At 43.1% G+C, this 20,477-nt stretch overlaps 1 protein-coding gene across 2 annotated transcripts in view; it reads right to left on the reverse strand.

Moving 5' to 3' along the window:
• ARHGEF3 (Rho guanine nucleotide exchange factor 3) overlaps positions 1-19,635 on the reverse strand; it is a 44,957-nt gene extending 25,322 nt beyond the window's left edge. The window contains exons 1-3 of one of the 2 annotated variants that reach the window (XM_049776195.1): positions 19,507-19,635; positions 17,638-17,745; positions 2,719-2,889 (exon numbers count right to left, since the gene is read on the reverse strand). In XM_049776195.1, coding sequence (XP_049632152.1) covers positions 2,719-2,889; positions 17,638-17,745; positions 19,507-19,581 — 354 coding nt within the window. In that variant the 5' untranslated portion in view covers positions 19,582-19,635. Of the gene's footprint in view, positions 1-2,718; positions 2,890-17,637; positions 17,746-18,617; positions 18,838-19,506 lie in introns of those variants that run through there. The other variant, XM_049776194.1, reaches the window with a different exon arrangement.
• Between the last annotated feature and the right edge of the window lie 842 nt (positions 19,636-20,477).

A 20,477-nucleotide genomic window follows, 5' to 3' on the forward strand; every position in this document is an offset into this window, starting at 1 on the left:
ACAAGGTGGATAACCTTGTATTCATTGTATCTTAATCGTCTCCTTTGCTGAATCAATCTGCCTTTTCCTTCCTACTCCCAAATTGTATCAGTTATATCTGCACATTCTTTGAGAAAACATAGAAAACTATAAAGAGAAACATTATGAACCACCCATAATATTATCTGGTTAGCCATTTTAAGATCATGCTACATTCACAAGAATATTTAGGAAATTATTTTAATACTTATAAGTTATTTTAATATTTTATTTTATTTTTTATTTTTGGGGTCACATCTGGCAGCGCTCAGAGGTTACTCCTGCCTCTGCACTCAGAAATCGCTCCTGGCAGGCACTGGGGACCATACGGGCAGCTGGGATTCAAACCACCATTTGTCCTGGATCAACTTTGTGCAAGGCAAATGCCCTAGTGCTGTGCTATCTCTCTGGCTCCTAATAAAATTTTTAATGTTTTACTTATTTATAAATATATGGTATACTGATATGGTTCATGTCTGATAGTGCATGAGTGGGTACAAAATAAAAACTTGCTTCTAACTTATGTTTTTGTTATTGTTTATTTTTGTTTTGGGGCCACATCTGGCACTACTCAGGAGTCATTTTTGGCTCTGTGCTCAGAAATAATTCCTGGCAGGCTCAGGGGGACCCTATAGGATGATGGGGATTGAACCTGGGTCAGCCACATGCCAGGCAAATGCCCTACCTGCTGTGCTATCACTCTGACCCTCTTTAACCTACTTAACAATTTCTTTTTGTTCCATATCTGGCTATCATCAGGATTACTCATGGCTCTGTTATTCGGGACCTCTCCTGGAGGCCACATACAGTGCTAGAGCTCGAACCCAGGTCAGCTGTGTGTAAGGCTGTAAGGCCTGTGTATGTGGTAGGACCATTTAATAGTTCTTGAAGGACTTCCAAAAGCATTTGTAACTTTGCTGCCTCCTGAGAAGTGCTGTTTTTGAAGTTAGGTGTATACACACACACTTTCACGCACATACTTTTACAGTACATGCATCTTCAAATATAAATGGTAGCATACTGTAATTTTTGTGTTTTATAGCACTCACTTAGCCATACATGTCAATGCTTGTGTTCCAACATCTAACAGTATTCCATGTATGGACATTCATTTTTTTTTTTTTTTGGTTTTTGGGCCACACCCGTTTGACGCTCAGGGGTTACTCCTGGCTATGAGCTCAGAAATCGCCCCTGGCTTGGGGAGACCATATGGGACGCCGGGGGATCGAACCGCGGTCCGTCCTACGCTAGCGCTTGTAAGGCAGACACCTTACCTCTAGCGCCACCTTCCCGGCCCCGACATTCATTTTTTAACCACACCCTGGGAACACATGACCAGGCTTCTTGTAGTAAGATTATAAACACTGTGATGAGTTACCTTGCATACACATTTCAAATCCATATATAAGTGAACTTGGCCAATAAATTCCTAAAAACATATTATTGAGTCCAAAATTTAGACATTTTTCTTTTCTTTTTTTTTAAATGGAAACTTTATACTTTATTTCTGCTATAGAATAAAAATTAAAAATTGTTATGTAGCTAGCCAGAATACTACTACATTGATCAACTTTGTATGTCATTATGTAGTGATACATTTTATGTAAATATTAGGATTTTATATTTATATTTATATCTCTACATCTCCATATTCATATATGGACAAAGAAACTCATGATATACATTAGTTTTTTTAATTTTTATTTTGACCATATTGGCTTACATATCTTTCACAGTAGTATTTTAGGTACATATTAACATTGAATCAGGGGCATTCCCATCACCAGATTTGTCTTCCCCCCCACCCCTGTTCCCTTCCTGCAACCCATATCCCCCACCAAAATTTTAGGAATTTTTCAAACATCCCTTTCCCAAGGTCAAATATTGTCCCCCAAAATAGATATTCAAAGAATTTTACTAGGTGACTCAGATATGTTTTTCAAACATCCCTTTCCCAAGGTCAAATATTGTCCCCCAAAATAGATATTCAAAGAATTTTACTAGGTGACTCAGATATGAAGAAAAACCTGACATGTGGCTTCTTTTAATACAAGGCACATACAACTATTTGGGGCTTATTGAGAGAGAAATCTTACATGAACTGAAAACTATATCTCACAGAAAAAAATAGTTTTCCTAAGTTTGAATCAATCAGCATTTTAGAAATGAAATGTTCTTAGAATAGTCTAGATTTAAGTTGCTATTAAAATTAAAGTGATCACTTCTGTGAAATCTAGAATTCTTTTTGTTTGTTTGTTTGTTTTTGGGTCACACCCGGCAGCGCTCAGGGGTTCCTCCTGGCTCTATACTCAGAAATCGCTCCTGGCAGGCTCAGAGGACCATATGGGATACCGGGATTCGAACCAATGACCAGAAGGCCTTACCTCCATGCTATCTCTCCGGCCCTGAAATCTAGAATTCTAAACAGATACTTCCTAATTTCTCTTCTGTGTAAATCTTTTTTTTTTTTTTTTTTTTGTTTCATATTAGTTTCTTTTGAAAGCAAGGGCTTCACCCACCTAGCTGAGTGCTGGTTTTCCAGTTACTTCTACATGTTTGAAACACCCATATTGGTGGTGGTTCTACAAATGCAGTAAAGCATTGATCTGAAGACCAAGGTGTGGATGGATCCTGCCTTGGTTTCCACCTGCTGGGAAACTTAAACTAGCTGCTTTGCCATTCCCTGGGCCCCAGGCCTACCTCTTGCCGCTTGATTTCTTTGGATGTAAGCATCTGATTGACACACACATCGAAGGTCTCACTCCACAGTTTGCTGTCTCTCCGCTTGGTGCTTGAAGAGGTGGCATTTCTGGACCAGGGTCGAGGGGCAAGAATGTCAGGCCGGCTCTCGCTGCGGAAACTAATGGAACGCTGAACAACGAGAAAAAAAAAAAATAATTGTCACCAGGGCGAGAATGGCAGGGCTGGGTGGATCCCTGAAGCGTTTTCCATCACGGACAGAACATAAATCAGACATTCGCAAGAAAAAGTGCTGCAAGGCCTTTGGAAGCTGGGCAAGTTATTTGCAGGAGGTTGCTTTCACTCACATGTTGGGAGTATCCACTCTGTGGGAGCTGGCAGCTAGCGTTCTACTGCATCAAACACTGCAAGCCACACTCATGCACAAAGGCTACTACCAATAATAATGGACCCAACGTTTCCCCGAGGATGCTGCCAGTAGGATGGTGTCACCCTACTCGTTCTACTTTGTAGTAGAATCAATCTTCTGCCTTCCTCAGGCATTTTATCTCACTCACGAAGTGTGGGCATTTCTCCTAGACCTGACCCATCGGGACCCACGATTCCTTGCCATCTCTAGAGAAGAAAGAAGGGAGAAAGTCTGGTCTGCTTTGAGTCTGTGCACTCTAGAGATAATTAAAGCATGAGCTCCTTGCAGCTTCTCTTAGCTCACACCATACTCTGTTAGAAGAGAGAATGAAGGGACATAATGAAGACTGGAGAGAGAAAATAGAGAGAAGGAGGTAATGAACTTTACCAGTACTGTGGAAGCCTCAAGATCCCTTTGCTTGAAGCCAGAAAGAATCTTCTTAGTTCTTAGGGATTCATTAACTCCATCCCCTTCCTCACTTTCCATTAATCTAAACGAAGCATGTGTCAAGTGGAAAAATACCAACGAACATACAAGAAACCTATAGGCACCATCTGGACCAGAGCGATGGCACAGCGGTAGGGTGTTTGCCTTGCATTTGATTGACCTGGAATGGATCTCTGGCATCCCATATGATCCCCTGAGCCTGCCAGGAGTGATTTCTGAGCAAAGAGCCAGGAGGAACCCCTGAACCCTGCCAAATATGGCACCCAAACCAGGAAAGAAAAGATACAAGTGATTGCACTTTTATTTTTTTCTCCAATGCTTTTATTGAATTCATTTCTTTAGGATTTAGGGCCACACCCAGGAGTGCTTTGTGGCTGCTCACAGCTCTGTGCTCAGGGGTCACTCCCAACAGTGCTCAGGGAATCATTTGTCCTGGGGATGGAACTAGAGTTGGCTGTATGTGAGGCAAATGCCTGGTTATGTTTTCATTCATGTTTCACTTAGCTAACTCCTAACTCTCCTCATGCTACAACTCAACTTGCTACTCAGGAAGCTTTGATTACTGTTCTCCCACCATCTCCCAAAGCAATACGAACCTATTTTTGATATAGCTGTGATCACATTTTATTATACTTATTGGCCACCTGTTCTGAACTATACATTTCCTGAGGCCAAGAAGGGATCTGACATGACATCATGTAAAATGCCACTGAGGCATTAAAAAGATAGCTTCCAAATATTTTGCAATCAACAGTAAAAGTCAAAGGGGTGTGTATGTGGGGGGGGGGGTAGAACCAGGGCCTCACATAAGCAAAAATAACTCTACTGCTTAAATATATCTCAAACTTAAAAAAGATTAGGAAAACTACTGAATAAAAGGACAATGCTAAGTATGTTGGCTTAATGGAATACTATCTGTTCATAAGACAAGTCTGAGATCCTTAGAAGGCTAAAATTCACTTCTATCTAGTCCAAAATATAGAAATTTATTTGTTTTTTTTTTGTTTTTTGTTTTTTTTTGTTTTTGTTTCTGTTTTTCGGGCCACACCCGTTTGATGCTCAGAGGTTACTCCTGGCTAAGGGCTCAGAAATCGCCCCTGGCTAGGGGGGACCATATGGGACGCCGGGGGATCAAACCGCGGTCTCGATCTTTCCTTGGCTAGCGCTTGCAAGGCAGACACCTTACCTCTAGTGCCACCTCACTGGCCCCCAAAATATAGAAATTTGTAACATGAACACTTAACATTATTTTTTTTAACTTTTTTGATTGATTGATTGACTGTTTTTTGGGTCACATCCAGCAGTGTTCAGGGATTACTCCTAGCTCTGCACTCGGAAATCGCCCCTGGCAGGTTGGGGGCCCATATGGGGATTCTGGGAATCGAGCTGGGCCCCTCCCAGGTTGGCTACATGCAAGGCAAATGCCCTATTGCTATGCGATCTCTCCCAGCCCCACTTAACACTATTTCTAATTAGGAAAATGTATACAGAGTATAAAGGAAATGCTGCAGATTCTTTTGGTTTTCCCGGGTGAATCTTACTTTTCATGCTTTTATAATTTATGAAATATGGACAGTTTGAAGGCTTTGTCTGCAAGTAGCAACACAGCAACTCAGGCGGCCAAAGGCATCTCAGAGTTCCCAGCTTGTGAATGTGCTGGTCAGGAAGGTACTTGCATCAAAGACACAGTTCATCGATGGTATCTTACAAATCCTTGTGATCTTGGAAAACAGGCCCTTAGAAACTGCCACCAGGCTAAGGTTTGCAGAAGTCCCGGCACTCTCAATCAATTAGCCACAGGCACAGAAAGGTCAAAACTGTGCAAGTGAGTCATCAAACAGCTCACTCGGTTCAGTTTGTGGCTCTGATGCCAGCCAGGGCAGAAGTTGAAGAGCAAGAACAGAGGAAACCGTAAAAAAGAAGATTCATAATGAAAGCCATTTTCCACTTTCACTGAAGAGAATTAACCGCCCACTGCCTCCCACTGCCAGTCCTGGACCAACGCTGACACACTCCCGCCTACTTTTCAAAGTTATGCTGATTTTAAATGTTCAGACCTTACCAAAGAATATAAAACTAAGTAGATTTTTCCCACATCCTCTTTTTAAAAGTAACTGCTGTTACATCTGTTCCAGATCTTTCCAAACCTGCTCTAGGCATTTGCTAATATTCACAGAAAACAGTATTTATTTTTCTTTTCCTCAGCATTATGAGTCTCTGTCTAATACATAAGACTCACTTGTAAAAAAAAATTAACATTATTTTACTTGAGGTTCGTTTGGGGACCTCACCCAAGTGGTGTTTGGGAGTAAGTCCTGATAATGCTGAGAATCGAACCCTAGTCTTTGTGCAAAGCAGAGTCTGGAAAGACAGTACATAGATTAAAATGCTTGCCTTTCATGGGCTAACTTAGATTCTATCCCTGGCACAGCATACGGTTTCCTGAACACTGCCAAGACTCTTCATCACAGAGCCAAGGGTAAGCCCTGAGGACTCCAGGTGTGGCCCAGATGTTCCCCAGAATGACTGAAGTGAAATTTGTAGAAAATAAAGGAGACTTGGGGGACCCTTTCTGCAATCCTCTATCAATACGTAGGCCCAAGGATAGATAAAGTGTCCTCAAGCCAAGTGTGAAAGATTACCAGCACCAGGGCTGTCACCTAGATTTGCAAGCATCTTAACACCTATGCTCTCTCCCCCTTTTAAAAAGTGAATGGAATTAAGTAGCTGTTAGTTCATTCACAGTGTTGTACAACAACCACCTCTTTGGTGTACCAAAGTATTTCCATCAGTCCCAAATCCCTCATTTGACTAGCACGCCAAAGTTTGGATGAGACACACTGATTTGATCAGTCCACCTGATGGACATTAAAGTTAATCCCTGGGGCTGTAGCAATAGAACAGCGATAGGGCATTTGCTTTGCACGCTGCCGACCCTGGATGGACCAAGGTTCAATCCCTGAATCCCATATGGTCTTCCAGCCTGCCAGGAGTAACCCCGCTGAGCGTCATCGGTGTGGCCCCAAAACAAAACAAACAAAATAAAATAAAGTTATTTCCTGGGTTTGGCAATTAGAAAAAGTGTCTCTTCTATGTTTTCCTGTTTTTATGCATTATTTCTGTAAGACAGGGTCCTTAAGTAGAATTCCTCAGTCTAAAAAGTATCAACATTTTTTTTTTTTTTTTTTTGGTTTTTGGGCCACACCCGTCATTGCTCAGGGGTTACTCCTGGCTGTCTGCTTAGAAATAGCTCCTGGCAGGCACGGGGGACCATATGGGACGCCGGGATTCGAACCAACCACCTTTGGTCCTGGGTCGGCTGCTTGCAAGGCAAACGCCGCTGTGCTCTCTCTCCAGCCCCAAGTATCAGCATTTTAATGTTTAATATGTCCTTCCAAACTGACTCCCAATCTGCTCAGCATTATCAGAAAGGTATGCCAGCAAACGGTAGCCAAACTCACATAAACAGGAAAGCGCTAGCCATTGGATGGGAAAAACAACGAGAGTGCTTGATTTGTTTCACGATCTGAATGGAAGACCCATCATATTTTCATGTACTTTTTGAAAAATTACCCAGAGTTGGAGGTTTCCTTTTGTTGCGGTTGAAAAGAAAATAAGAGGACTTGAGGAATCTGTTATTTTGGGTTCCCTTGGTGATTTCTGGGCTTAAGTACAGAGGAGAGATGGGATAGAAGAAAGTCCATTAATACATCATGGCTATTCTATGCCTGCCCCTGCTTAGTTATTCAGTGAGTTCTCTCTGGTCCCAAAAGCAACCCTGTGAAATGGTAGTTCTTCCCCCTTTCCCAAGGAGGAAACTGACGCTAAGGGACTTGCCCTGGCAGGTTTCAAAATCAGATTAACCTCCAAATCCGACCTCCTTCTAATCTGGGGGCTACATCTATGATTTACAAGAAACTCATGATACATGGTTGGGGAGGCTTCCATGACATGGGCCCTGGTGCTTAAATCTTATACTTCAGATGAAGAAATGCACTTGCAGTTTGAAGAATAATGACTGAATTGTTCTTTGACCAAAGTTTAGAATTACATCTTCAGTTAGGCTGAAGGTTATAACAGTTATTTTGCCTTTTGAAGATGACTGAGAAGCTGGGAGGACACTGAAAGGAAGAAATCTCAAACAAAAGAAAAAGAATGATGGTCAGGTACATAGTCAGCAACTGGGTGGCTCTGGGGATAGTCTCCATACTATCAACCAGGTGCAAGCTATGGGCTTGTCCATCCAGCCTAGCCATAAACATACTCCTTACCTACATCTATTAGTACAGCTACGCACAGTGAGATGAATTGGGAGTTGGGGAAGGAACTTCTAACCATTGCTAGTGGAAAAAACAAAGAAGAGGATGCCTCCAATCAGAAGAGTATACTGTCAGGGCCGGAGAGATAGCACAGTGGTAAGGCATTTGCCTTGCATGCAGCCAAGCCAGGAGTGACCCCTGAGCACTGCTGGGTGTGGCCCAAAAATCAACCAATCAATCAATAAATAAAGTTTTTAAATTAAAAAAAAAACAAGCAATGAACTGCCACTACCCACAACCCAATCTCCCCTCCCCCCCCCTTTTCACCATGTGCTGCATGTATTGCTTACTGGTCTGTTTCTGACATGCCTGTTGCCTTCTAACTGAAGGTAAGTTCTTTGAAGGTGAGTCTGTTATCTATATTATTCACTGATGTTTTCGTGAGGATATCAACAATATGTTGCTTACATGCAATAGGCACTTGGAGAGGAACTATAAGGCCCTTTGTGTACTCACAAGAAAAGATTTTCCTTGTTGAATCCTGTAGAAAGATTCATTCCTACTGACATTCAATAGATATGGGAACTGGAGACTTAGAAAAAATGTCACTTTGCTAAAAGGTCATTCAGGTAATGAGGGCTGCTTCAAAATTTAACCCCCAGACATTGGTAAACTCAGAATGACAAGCCAGGTCTGATTATCTTCAGTCCACCCTCCACCCATTTTTTAAAAAAAATTTTAAACTTTTTATTTATTGATTAATTGATTCATTGGCTGTTAGGCCACACCCTACAGTGCTCAGGGGTTACTCCTGACTCTGCACTCAGAAATTGCCCCTGGCAGGCTCAGGGGACCACATGGATGCCGGGGAATTGAACCGGTTCCCTCCCAGGTCTGCCGGATGCAAGGCAAACACCCTATCACTGTGCTATCTCTCCAGCCCCCAGCCCACCATTTTAATCAGTATTTCACCCTGCTTCCCTTGAAGTAAGATTCCAAGTATGGTGGGATGCCAGTGTTCAAAGAGATGAGTTTCAGGCCTGATGGATGATAGCAGCCATAGCGCCACTTTCTCAACTCACCACTAATATTTTAGATCAGAAAGTTAACCTGTTGGCCTGTGTCTGGTAGGAAGCTTAGTTTGGTTATCTTACCTCTACCTAAACTAGGTGCTGGCTATAACCGCCCTTGAAAGTGACAACCAACACGTGTCCAGGCACCGCTACATATCCCTGGGAAGATGGGAGTACAAGAGAAACAATGACCTTCAGTGGCAGATCCACATTGGGGGTGGACTGTATAAAAATAGAAACAATGAATGGATCCCCTGGGTGTGGGGAAATGGGGCCTGGAATTAAAAAATCTGCTCCAGGACAATCATGAGACTCCCTGAGGGACTCTGGCCTAGCACAGGAGTTAAAAGCCCAATGCTCATAATGACTGACAGCTAAAATAACAACAGCCATGGCAAGCCCAGATACTACAGATTTCGGAAATGGATGCTCATGTTGATACCTGAGTTGGGAACGTGGAAAAGATGCTGCAAAGCCTGTCAGGTGGGAAAGGGGCCCTGTTAAATGTGTCAGAGGAAATGTAAACCCAGCAGGTGATGCATGATGGAACCCATTTGATAATGCCAACTGTTCAGTGGGGGTGCTCCCTAGTTCTTTTCCAAAAAACAGAAGGTCTCTCCAGCCAAAGATAACAAACTCCACCAAAAAAAAGAACCCAGGCCAGCGAAATTCTCTACTATGAAATTCATTGCTAGCTTGTAGCAGATGGCTTATTATGAAATGAATTGGAGGTTGGGGTGGGAAAAACACAGTTATAATCGGATCAATCAGCATGTGCCATGGTTATAGCCAGGGCTGGAAAATGTTCTCCACCAGCGTCCTGGAGGACTCTCATGGAGGGTTTGATTAGAGCAATTAACTTAAATTGGGAAATAACATTTACCAGCTGTGTGGTCTCCATTACATTTGACCTTCGTTCTAATTCTAGCATGAAGGATTAGTATAAAGAGGTACTGGGCAGGTTCTTGCATTTTGTCTTTCTGATAAATAAGACATCTGAGTAGCAGAGAATTAAAGGATGGCTAAAAGGGGTGGAATTGGAATAGTCCAATCCTTTGACTAAAATATAGGATTGGGTTAAGAACCCAGGTTTTGGAGTGAAAAAAGCAGGGTTTCAAGTCAATTTGGTGCTTTGAGAGACCTTGGAAAAGTTTCTCTGGGTTTCAGTTTCTTTATCTGTAAACGGAGCAGGGTAAAAGATAATCACAAAATCACAGTGAAGATAACAATGCCCAAGGCTTCCCCCAAGAACCTGGTACTGGTTAGCAGGAAACCGAATGCTGCCTGGCACTATTATTTTACCTCTGACTGCACTGCCACCATTAGTGTGGTTTATGTGTGTTTTAATTCATTATCAACTAGCTATGAACCACTTGAGCAGAAAGGTCGTTGCAAGATCCCTGTTAGAACCATTTAAGAAAGGAAAAAAGAAACCCTCAGCACCAGGTGTTACTTATGAATGCAAAAGTCTGGAAATAGTTCTAAACTGTCAAAAAATAGAAATTAGTCCACTAAATGGCAATGAAACTCATAAGATGTTATAGTTATTAAAAAGATTCTTTTGTAGCCCTTTTTGGCTGCAAAAATTGGAACTAAACAGAGTATACCGAGGCCTTGCACAAAAATCACACAAGTTTTCTTTATCAACAAAAACCTTATTTAAAAAATCATCTCTATGACCTGGTTGCTAATTGGACCTATTATGGTGTAATCATTTCACAGAACCTCTACATCAAATCCACTTATTGTATACTATATACTTATGCAGTGCTGTAAACCAATTATATTTCTTTTTTTTTTTTTTTTTTTTTTTGGTTTTTAGGCCACACCCGGTGGTGCTCAGGGGTTACTCCTGGCTGTCTGCTCAGAAATAGCTCCTGGCAGGCACGGGGGACCATATGGGACACCGGGATTCGAACCAACCGCCTTTGGTCCTGGATCGGCTGCTTGCAAGGCAAACACCGCGGTGCTATCTTTCCGGGCCCAACCAATTATATTTCAATAAAGCTGGAACAAAGCATTCTTTTTGAAAAACTTACTAATAGTAAGGTTACTAATAAACTCTTACTACTAATAAAGTCTTACATACAGAGTACAGACAAAAAAGATGGCTGTTTAAAGTCAAATGCTAACAAAGAGTTACTGGCCAGATGTAGGGAGTAGGGCCATGGACTGTTTTGTATTTTTATGATTCTACTTTTTTACATTTACTTTTCATATTTTCTATGGTGAAGTGATACAAACAAAGAAAAACCAGAATCAGTGGACAAATATGCAAGACCATAAACACCAAGTCAGATGTGCTGTTTCCTAAAAACACAAAATCTCATTTGCAGAATCTGGTTCATATTGATACACACTGAAGACATGTTTTTAGAAAAATGCACCCATTAATTCAAAATCAATAAATGTCAAATCCCAAAGACTCGATGCAAGGGGAAATACTGTAGCTGAGAAATATTCGTAGTAGTATGACTGAGGAGCTGAAGAAAACTTTGGTTCAGAGGTGGGGAAAATTAGTAGAAACCTTCCAGAAGCTTAAGGGCAGCAGCCCCCATTTCACTTCATGGGGCTTTTGCATAATGTCATGTTCTGTGAGTTGAACTGGAAATTCTGACTCTTTCTCCCAGTCAAACAAAGGGTAAGGAACAGGAGTAAAATGCAATGGTTACTAAAGCCTGCTTGTGACTTTTTTTTTTGGGTAGGGATTTTGAGTCCCACCCAGCAGCACTCAGGGGTTCCTCCTGGCTCTATGCTCAGAAATTGCTCCTGGCAGGCTCGGGGGACCATATGGGATGCTGGAATTTGACCCACCCTCCTTCTGCATGCAAGGCAAATGCCCCACCTCCATTTTATCTCTCTGGCCCTGTCTGTGACTTTTTGATCCTGGCAAGCTGCAGGCTTTATTTACCAAACTGACTTTGGGGACAGACCACCTCATGTGCAGCCTATGAAGATCCCACAGGACTCAGTTCCCAGAGCATTTCCCAGAGGAAGTGATTTTTTTTTAAGTTCTGGATGAATAGTACAGGGGGTGAGGTACTTGCTTTACATGCAACTGTGGGTGTTGGACTCTGGTTCAAATGACAAGTCAGTTCCTAAGATGATCCCTGGGGCACTGCCAGGGTGACTCCTAAGCACACCACCAGGAAGAGCCCTGCTATTCCTAATGTACAGCCCTAATGTGCACTGCTGGGTGTGACTCCCAAACAAAAGTAAAACAAAATAACTTTAATACTCTTCTTTAGAGTTTTCCATATTTTTAGGGACTGGAGAGATAACACAGTGGTAGGGTGTTTGCACTGCAGACAGCTGAACGGGGAGGAACCTGGTATGGTTCCCAGCACTCATATGATCCCCCAGCCTGTCAGGGGCGATTTCTGAGTGCAGAGCCAGAAGTGACCCCTGAGCGCCACTTGGTGTGACCCAACAACCAACTAACCAACCAATCAATCAATAAAGTTTAAAAAAAAATAGTGTTCCATTTTTAATGACATTATATAATCAGGAAAAATAAGCACTTTAAAAAATGACAAATGGATTCAGAAGACAGTTACTTAATGACATAAAAGTATTCATAGCCTATATAGCCATTAAAGATGAGCCTAGTAATGTAATCACACCAGCATGCTGACTGATATATATTCAGTTCATTAAGATAATACAGTCTAAGAATAACTGTGTTATAATACTTCCCTGAAGCCAGATCATAAAATTCTCATCCAACTAAATGACAGGAGGATGAAAATAAAAGAGAACAACCCATCCCAAGAACTAGATGCACATATACCCAAAGATACAACAACAACAATAACAACAAAAAAACACTACCAACCATAATACCAAAAAAAAAAAAAGAAGAAATAAAAACAAATTTAACTTTATAAAAAAGGTAGAATTTTTTCCAGGGGGGTACAACAAGGATTAAGGAACTTTTTAACAACCAGTCTCACAGTTTGTTTCGAAAGGTCAAGGTCAAACGCAAGAGGGGCCAAGAGATGCAAGAGAAATGAATCAGCCACAATCTGCAGGAAAGTTTGATCAAAAAGTGCAGATGGCAAGAAGGGCTAGGCTGGCGAGACCACGCATAAGCTCAAATTAGACTCAGGGTGTATAAATTGTGTGTTTACACCTAGAATAACATAGGAAGGAAATGAGTACAATATTCAAATGGTCCGTTGGGTGTGGAAGACTCCACTCATTCTTTTCTCTTTCCTCTTTCTATATTTTTTCCAACACGAACACACTCTTTTATAATGGAAAAAGAATAAAGCTAGTGTGGGGAGGGAAGGTCGGCCCAATCAGAGCGGAATGAACGCCACAGTCCACCATATGCAGCTGCCCTGGGCTCAAAGGAACCTGCCAGAAGTGTGCAGCTGGAAGTGGGAGGCTGCATGCCATCTGACCTGATCCCCAGCCAGCACCTTTTCATTCTCGCGGAGGAGCAGGAGCCTCAGACGCCTTTTAGAGTGGGCCAGATTTTCCTTTTGGGCAGGCCAGCGAGGGGATTTATAGGCCCAGGGAGATCCAAACATCTGTGCCCCAGTCAACCTTCCCGTCAGAAGCAGACAGAGCACCGTGCAGTCGGCAGTCCCTCTCCAACTTCCACAAACGCCGTCTTTGTGCTGGGGCCCAACTCCCCAATTCATACGAGACCCAGGGGAGGAAAGGGAACAAATCTTGTAGTGTCTTGCTGCTCTGCTTCTTCGTGGACCACTGACATCTGTGGCTGGGATTTTAACCTTCACAGAAGAGGCTGCCAGAGCCAGCTCTCTTGACTTTCTCCTGGCTAACCTCTGGTCTCCCAAGGAATCAGAGAAAGGGCTCCTGAGTCTTCAGTGACTGAGGAAAGCATCCTGTTTGGCCACTTGGATCTACCACCTCTCTTTCCTATAATAAAAGGAACCCAATTGGAGAGCCATAACTGGATGGACAAAGGGCCAGAATTGTCCTTAAGGAGTCAGGAGTCAGGGGCTTAAAAGTACTATAGCAGAAGGCTGGAGCAATAGCACAGCAGTAGGTTGTTTACCTTGCTTGCAGGCAAATCAGGACAGACCCACGTTTGATCCCCAGCCTCTCCTATGGTCTGGAGCCTGCCAGAAGCAGTTTCTGAGCACAGAGTCAGGAGGAACCCCTGAGTGCCACTGGGTGTGGCCCAAAAAACAAACCAAACCAACAGCAAAAAGTACTGTAGCAGAAAATCAAGTTGCTCAATTTTAACTTTGAGTCATTTTGGTATGTAGAAAATCCTAAGCAATACACATACGTAGATGGATGAGGAATGACTGACTAGTGAGAGTGCGGGGGCTGCCTGTCTACTCCTCGGTCTCAGTTCCTACACTTCTAGAAGAGGTGACAAGACCACTACAGTTAACACTAAAAGGATGGGAAATTGTCTGAGCGTCCCCTGGGGGGTGTCCCCTTCTTCTTTGGCTTCCCTGTTCCTGGCATTATCATCTTATCTCATTCTAGCTATAAGGTAAATAGAGTCATGGGGCAGTTATTGGGATGCCAGGAATTCTGAGAAACTTGTTCCACATGTACCAAGGTGACAGATAGGATCATGGTGAGAGATGGTTCTGCCAGGCTCTGCAGATCACCCTGCAAACATTCTGCATCCAATATCAGGGTCACATTGTCATTTGATGACACACCCCACATCTCCCCCCACCCCTGCTGCAAATGACACACTCAAAACACAAAGCCTGTTGCTCAAGCTAAGCGCTCATAGAGTCTATGTTGTATAACATTATAAACAACAAGTTCTGATCCAGAGCAATAGCACAGCAGTAGGGCGTTTGCCTTGCACACTGCCAACCTGAGATAGATCTGGGTTCAATCCCCAGCTTCCCATATGGTTCCCTAAGCCTGCCAGGAACGATTTCTGAGCACAGAGCCATGAGTAACCCCTGAGAACCAATGGGTGTGGTCCACCCCCAAAATCAGAAAAACCAATCAAACAAAGAAGTTCTGCTGTTTTTTTCTCCTGTCCGATAATTTAAATGTAGTGTGAACAACTGTTGTGACCTTTTACAACAAGCAAATTTAAAACAAAATATTTGACCAAAGAAAATCTTGAAGTTTTAAGAAACCAATTTCAACAGGTCAGATCCCTTTCTCAGGTCTGACTGGCTTTCTTATCCTTGATTGGACTCAAGACTGCTAGAGTTCAGATCTGGCTGGATTTCTTTCTGCTCTGGTTCCCCAGCTTAAAGGCAAATTTCAAGGTGATCAGATGGTTCTCTACAGTGTTCCCTGCAAGAGGGCAGAACAAGGTGAAAAGAAAGGTTGCTGGGAAGCTAAAGAAAAGAGTCTAATGTTTGACAATGGGAGACTAAAAATGATATGCAGCCAAGGCTGGATTATGGTGGGAAGTATAGACAGAACTCTCTCTGGACACAGGAACACACATGGTGGGGTCGAGAGGTAAGGTAAGGCAATGACAACGTGATGGGCCAGATCTTGCAGAGGGCAGCTGGGATTGTTGAGGGCCCTCCAAGGGTGAGTCCAACGCATCAACATTGACCCAGGCATTGACTTGACATTCTTACTTGAATGTTTCAAATGTTAGCTAAATTAGCTAACTAATTTAGTTCAACTCAAGGGCCGGATGAACCTAATGAAAGGCAACTCTATCTAAATGCAACAAGATAAAGGCACAGAGCTGGCTCGGTACAGGACAAAGGCCCACTCCATGTTTGGGGGATGAGTGAGGGTTGCCCCAGTAATGAGGGTGTCTGTCAGAGGAGAGGCAATAGGTAAAGATGGCTGGTGTTGAAGAGAAGGAAACAACTGTGGCATGAGCTGGAGGCACAGCACTGGGATGGAAAGGAAAGGGTGAAATGGCAGTAGGCAGACTAAGGAATTTTCAAAAAGCAGAACTCAGCAAAAGACCAGATGTGCAGGACCAGGGTGGTGATGAATCTTCCAGGGGAAGCCTGCAATGAACTTGGCCAGAGGGCTCAGGGATTGGTCATGGGGGAGAAAAGGTAAACAATTTGGCTTCATTAGCTTCACTGTCCTTCCACTGGCTCCCCCAGATGACTTTTTCCCCCACCAAAGGAATCAGGGGAGGAACTCAACATCCAGTAGCCCCAGTGCTGAGTGTAATAGAGCGGATCCTCTAGCAAATTAGGCAATGAGGTCTACATGGGGAGGAACTGAGTAGGATTCACAGAGGAGTGGACAGGGGGATGTGTTGAGGAGGAACAGCTATAGCAAAGTGACAAGGACATCACGGACCATTTATTATGGCAGGGGATTAGCTGAATGGTGGGGGAGCAAGGACACAGGGGGACAGGTTCTCAAACAGTTCTCAAATATTTTTATACAGGGACAGACCATGGATTCTTATCCACATTTTTCTGAATGGTTCAGAAAGCTAAGATGCTACGACCAGTAAGAAAAATAGGCATGGGGCCCAGAGAGATAGCACAGCAAGCAGCCGATCCAGGACCAAAGGTGGTTGGTTCGAATCCCGGTGTCCCATATGGTCCCCCGTGCCTGCCAGGAGCTAGTTCTGAGCAGACAGCCAGGAGTCACCCCTGAGCACTGCCGGGTGTGGCCCAAACAAAAACAGAAACAAAAACAAAAAATAGGCAGAATGAGTGAAAAAGTGGCAACCTTAAAGCTATTCAGCGAAAGAGGGAAGAGAAATGCCCCTCCCTTTTCACACCATGACTTTTATGGGTCTCAGTCTGAAAGAGATTATCTTTATTATATTGAATTGGATCCAAGGTCTCGCACAAATTGCAGTGCTCACTTGAAGAGAGATATCCACTTTATCTCAGGTTTAAAAACAACTGCGGCCACATTAGCCAGATAATTATGATAAGAGCTCATATTTACAACTTAGCTAATTAGTAAATTAGCAGTTTCTCAATAAAGGGCCAAGTAGTTAAATTTACATTTATGCTAAAACCTTTACTACACTATCATGTGCGTCGCCACAATGATTTGATATGGCTGAGGCTGTCATCACCCTGAGTTCATCCATTAGGTAGAAAAGCAAAACCTATAGACCTGTCCAAGGTGACAGAAAATCTTGGATGGAGCTGAGATCAGAACAGAGATAATACTTCATTCTAGGGCTCTTGCTTTAAGCCCAAACACTCTCTAGACAGGGCCAAAATGTAACTATTTTGGTTCTGATCAGCCAAGTTAGCTGATACAGCCTTATTATTAGAAAGGCCGGGCTCTGCTATTGTAATGCAAAAGCAACCACATGTCCTAGCAAAACTTCATTGACGAACACTGCAATTTCAATGCTGTATTATTTTTTACATGTTATGAAAGGTTTCCTCTTCTTTTTTTAAACAGACATTTAAAAAAATAAAAACCATAGTTCTTTGTTAGAAGAAAAATGGAGACAGCTGAGCTTTTCCTTACTACCTTGAGGTTCAGACCACCAGGCTCTGCCGCCCTCTGGCTGACTCATGTGTTGGGTTTCTTAGGTTGGATATCTTAGAACCTGAAGGACCCTGAGTGTGAGCTTAAAGAGGAGCACAGCACTCTGAAATAGGGGGTGAGGAAGGACCCAAGAGATGCGCCTTCAAAAGACTCCAGGTGACCCGAATTTAAGACTAAGGTTTTCAGTCTTTGTCATCCAAGTCCTTATGAGTTCTCCACTGCCAAAGCTGATATGAGTTCAGATTTGTCTGAAACCAAGGACGCTCCCAACCATCTTCTTGGGCACAGCAGGGTTGCCACAAACAGGCAGTGGCTTTCTTACCTGCAAAGTCTGACTGAAGCGCTTCAGTGGTGTGGCTTTCACAGGCGGGATGAGGTTGGCAAGTGACGTGACTCTGGAAAGGGGCTTCACCCGTTTATTACTAGGCTCCTGTGGGGTTAAAAAAAAAAAAGAAAGAAAATGTCAAGGTCAATGATAAAGACAAGGTCATTCCACCACACAATTGGTTCCACTCCAGAGGCTCTGCACTGAGTCCCTCTCACTCCAGTTTCATGCGCCGGCCAAGGCACAGGGGGCAGGAAGGAGCAATGTCAGGGGTGTCAACAAAAGAAGACTTCAAACAGGCAGAAAATAGGCAGCCAACATCTCCCTTCTCCCCAATATCCACCGACCTATAACTTTGAAGCTTCTACTTCATAGAATCTATAGAGATCCCCGATCTGACCCCTCCTGCACCAAAAAGATCCTGCCTTCCATTTGTCTAAGGACCTTGCCAGACAGTTGTCTTTGGAGATATTGGCTTCATTTTTTTGGAAAATCCTTTTCCTCACCAAGCCTGCAGCTTTTTTTTTTCCCACATATATTTTATGCAAAGGTTTTTCTAAAGCAAAAAGAATCTCGGTTCTGGACTTCACTAAAAATCTCTCTAATTTTTTAAAAATGAATTCTTCTATTACACTAACTTTCAAGGAAGCACCATCCAAAGTAAATATGAATGTTATTTATAAATATTATTTATAATATATGTAAATATATATAAATGTTATTTATAAATAACAACCCACAAGAAAAGGAAACATACAAAAAGAAGCCCTACCATGAGCATTTGCTTTATGCTATAGAGAGCCATAAGTTTTGGAAATAACCTCCACGTAAAACATGCTTGGCAAGTCTGCAAACCAAACCAAGCTGGTGAACGAGAGGGAATTTGCCTTCGCAGAGGAGAATTACATAAATAAAAACAAGACAGCGTGGGAGTGAGAGGAGAGAGACACCAAATACTTGACAAAGAGAACAGTTACCCGAGTCTTCCTAAGCTCCATCTGACCTGCAGTAGACGCTGGACAGCACATGAAGACACCAAATTTTGTTGGAAAAAGCCAAAGATGCCAATTGTGGTGAACCTCAATCATAATTCAGTGGAAACTCTCCAGACGCTCATCTTTTTTGTTTTTTCAGCCTTCTGCCAAAGTTTTGTGGGTGAAGCCAGAACCTCACATTCTCCAGGAGATCCCCACAAGGTCTCCTGACCATAGTAAGTCCTTGGAAAAAAATCTTCCTTGAACCTGGACCGCTGTCAAGAAACTCTCATATCATTTTATGCCCTTGCCAGCCTTAGAAAATCGGAAGTCTTCTTTGAGACAGATCCCACATTTCTGCCATTGAAGAACAAAAAGAAAAGTAACCAAAAACACCAAAAAACACAATTCCATAATGTGGTCAGGAGTGACTTCACAATTTCTCACTGCTGCGAAATGCCTTTCGATGCAGAGAACAAATCCGAACTGCCAGGCGCCTCTCCAGCTTCTTGGCAGGCTGAGCAGAACAGAGAGCCTGAAACCTTCCAAGCACTGGGAAGGCTGGAGCCCCAAATCTCTCAACATGATAGACAGAGCATCACAATGATTTCAGTGCGGAAGACAAAGCTCCAATGGCCCATTGGTGTCCAGGTGTGGTACCCTGCCAGGTTGTTCCTGTCCTGAACATCTGTGCCCACAAGAAGAGTTTCTGAAATATTTTTTTATGTCAGAGCTGTACCATCAGCATGCTGCACGCACGCACACAAATACACACACACACACACACACACACACACACACACACACACACACACACAGCCTCTTGAGCCTCCTATATTTCTCAAAATGGCCCCTGTTGGGGCTAAAAATGCCAGAGTTGTGCTGTAATCACCTTTGGTGGCACAAACTGCATTGCAGCAAGAAAGATTTCCTGGGAGAAGCAGAAAAATCTCAAAGAATCCTCCATGCACCCCAGAGCCCTGAGACTTCTCTATCTCTGTCGGAGCATGCTATCTCTGCTGGATCATAGATTCTCTTTCAGAATGGGGAGACAGAAGGGCAAATGCCAACTGGGTTCTTTTGCTTTAAAAGGGGGCAGGGTGCCCTGTGTACTTGGCAGGCTCAGAGAAGATTCAATGCTGTTTCTTTGCTGTCTCATCTTTTCTGAGGTTCTGCTGACTTTGCTGTCCGCTTCACATGACCCAGTCTGACTGGGATTTTCTGCAGAGTGACAAGATGTATATGCACAATGCAGGACCCCCCCCCCCGCCCCGCCACCGCCACCACCCCGGTTCTCTGCCCTCTGCACGGTTGAAGCTGGTTCTGTTACATGAGAAGGTAATTAAAACTTTCCAAAGCATTGTTTGGTCTGGGAATAAAAGTCATGCTACTCTCGGGCAACACGACATTTCCACAGAATGAGCAGCCAAGTCAAAAACAATTTTTGTAAACCTGCAGCAAAGCAGGCTGCTGTCATTTCAAAACCAGAACCATTTACAGATGATTGAATCGATCGTACAAGCTTCAAGCTTGGCCCATAGAAGCAAAGGATGAATTGTGTTTTGTTTTGGTTTGGCTTTTTGGGTCACACCCAGGGGTACTCAGGGGTTCCTCCTGGCTCTGCACCCAGAAATCGCTCCTGGTAGGCTCAGGGGACCCCATGGGATGCTGGGGATCAAACCCGGGTCCACCTGGGTCAGCAGTGTTCAAGGCTGTGCTATCACTCCGGCCAAATTCTGTATTTCTTGTGAGAATTGTGTACTTAAGTGAGAATCGGAGATTAGGAATTTCCCTAACCTAATTTGATTTTACATTTTCATTTATTCAATATGTCTCCAGCTACATTTTTATTGCTGCCTACCA

This window comes from Suncus etruscus, chromosome 7 (assembly GCF_024139225.1).
Source record: "Suncus etruscus isolate mSunEtr1 chromosome 7, mSunEtr1.pri.cur, whole genome shotgun sequence".
In the NCBI taxonomy this organism is placed as follows: domain Eukaryota; kingdom Metazoa; phylum Chordata; class Mammalia; order Eulipotyphla; family Soricidae; genus Suncus; species Suncus etruscus.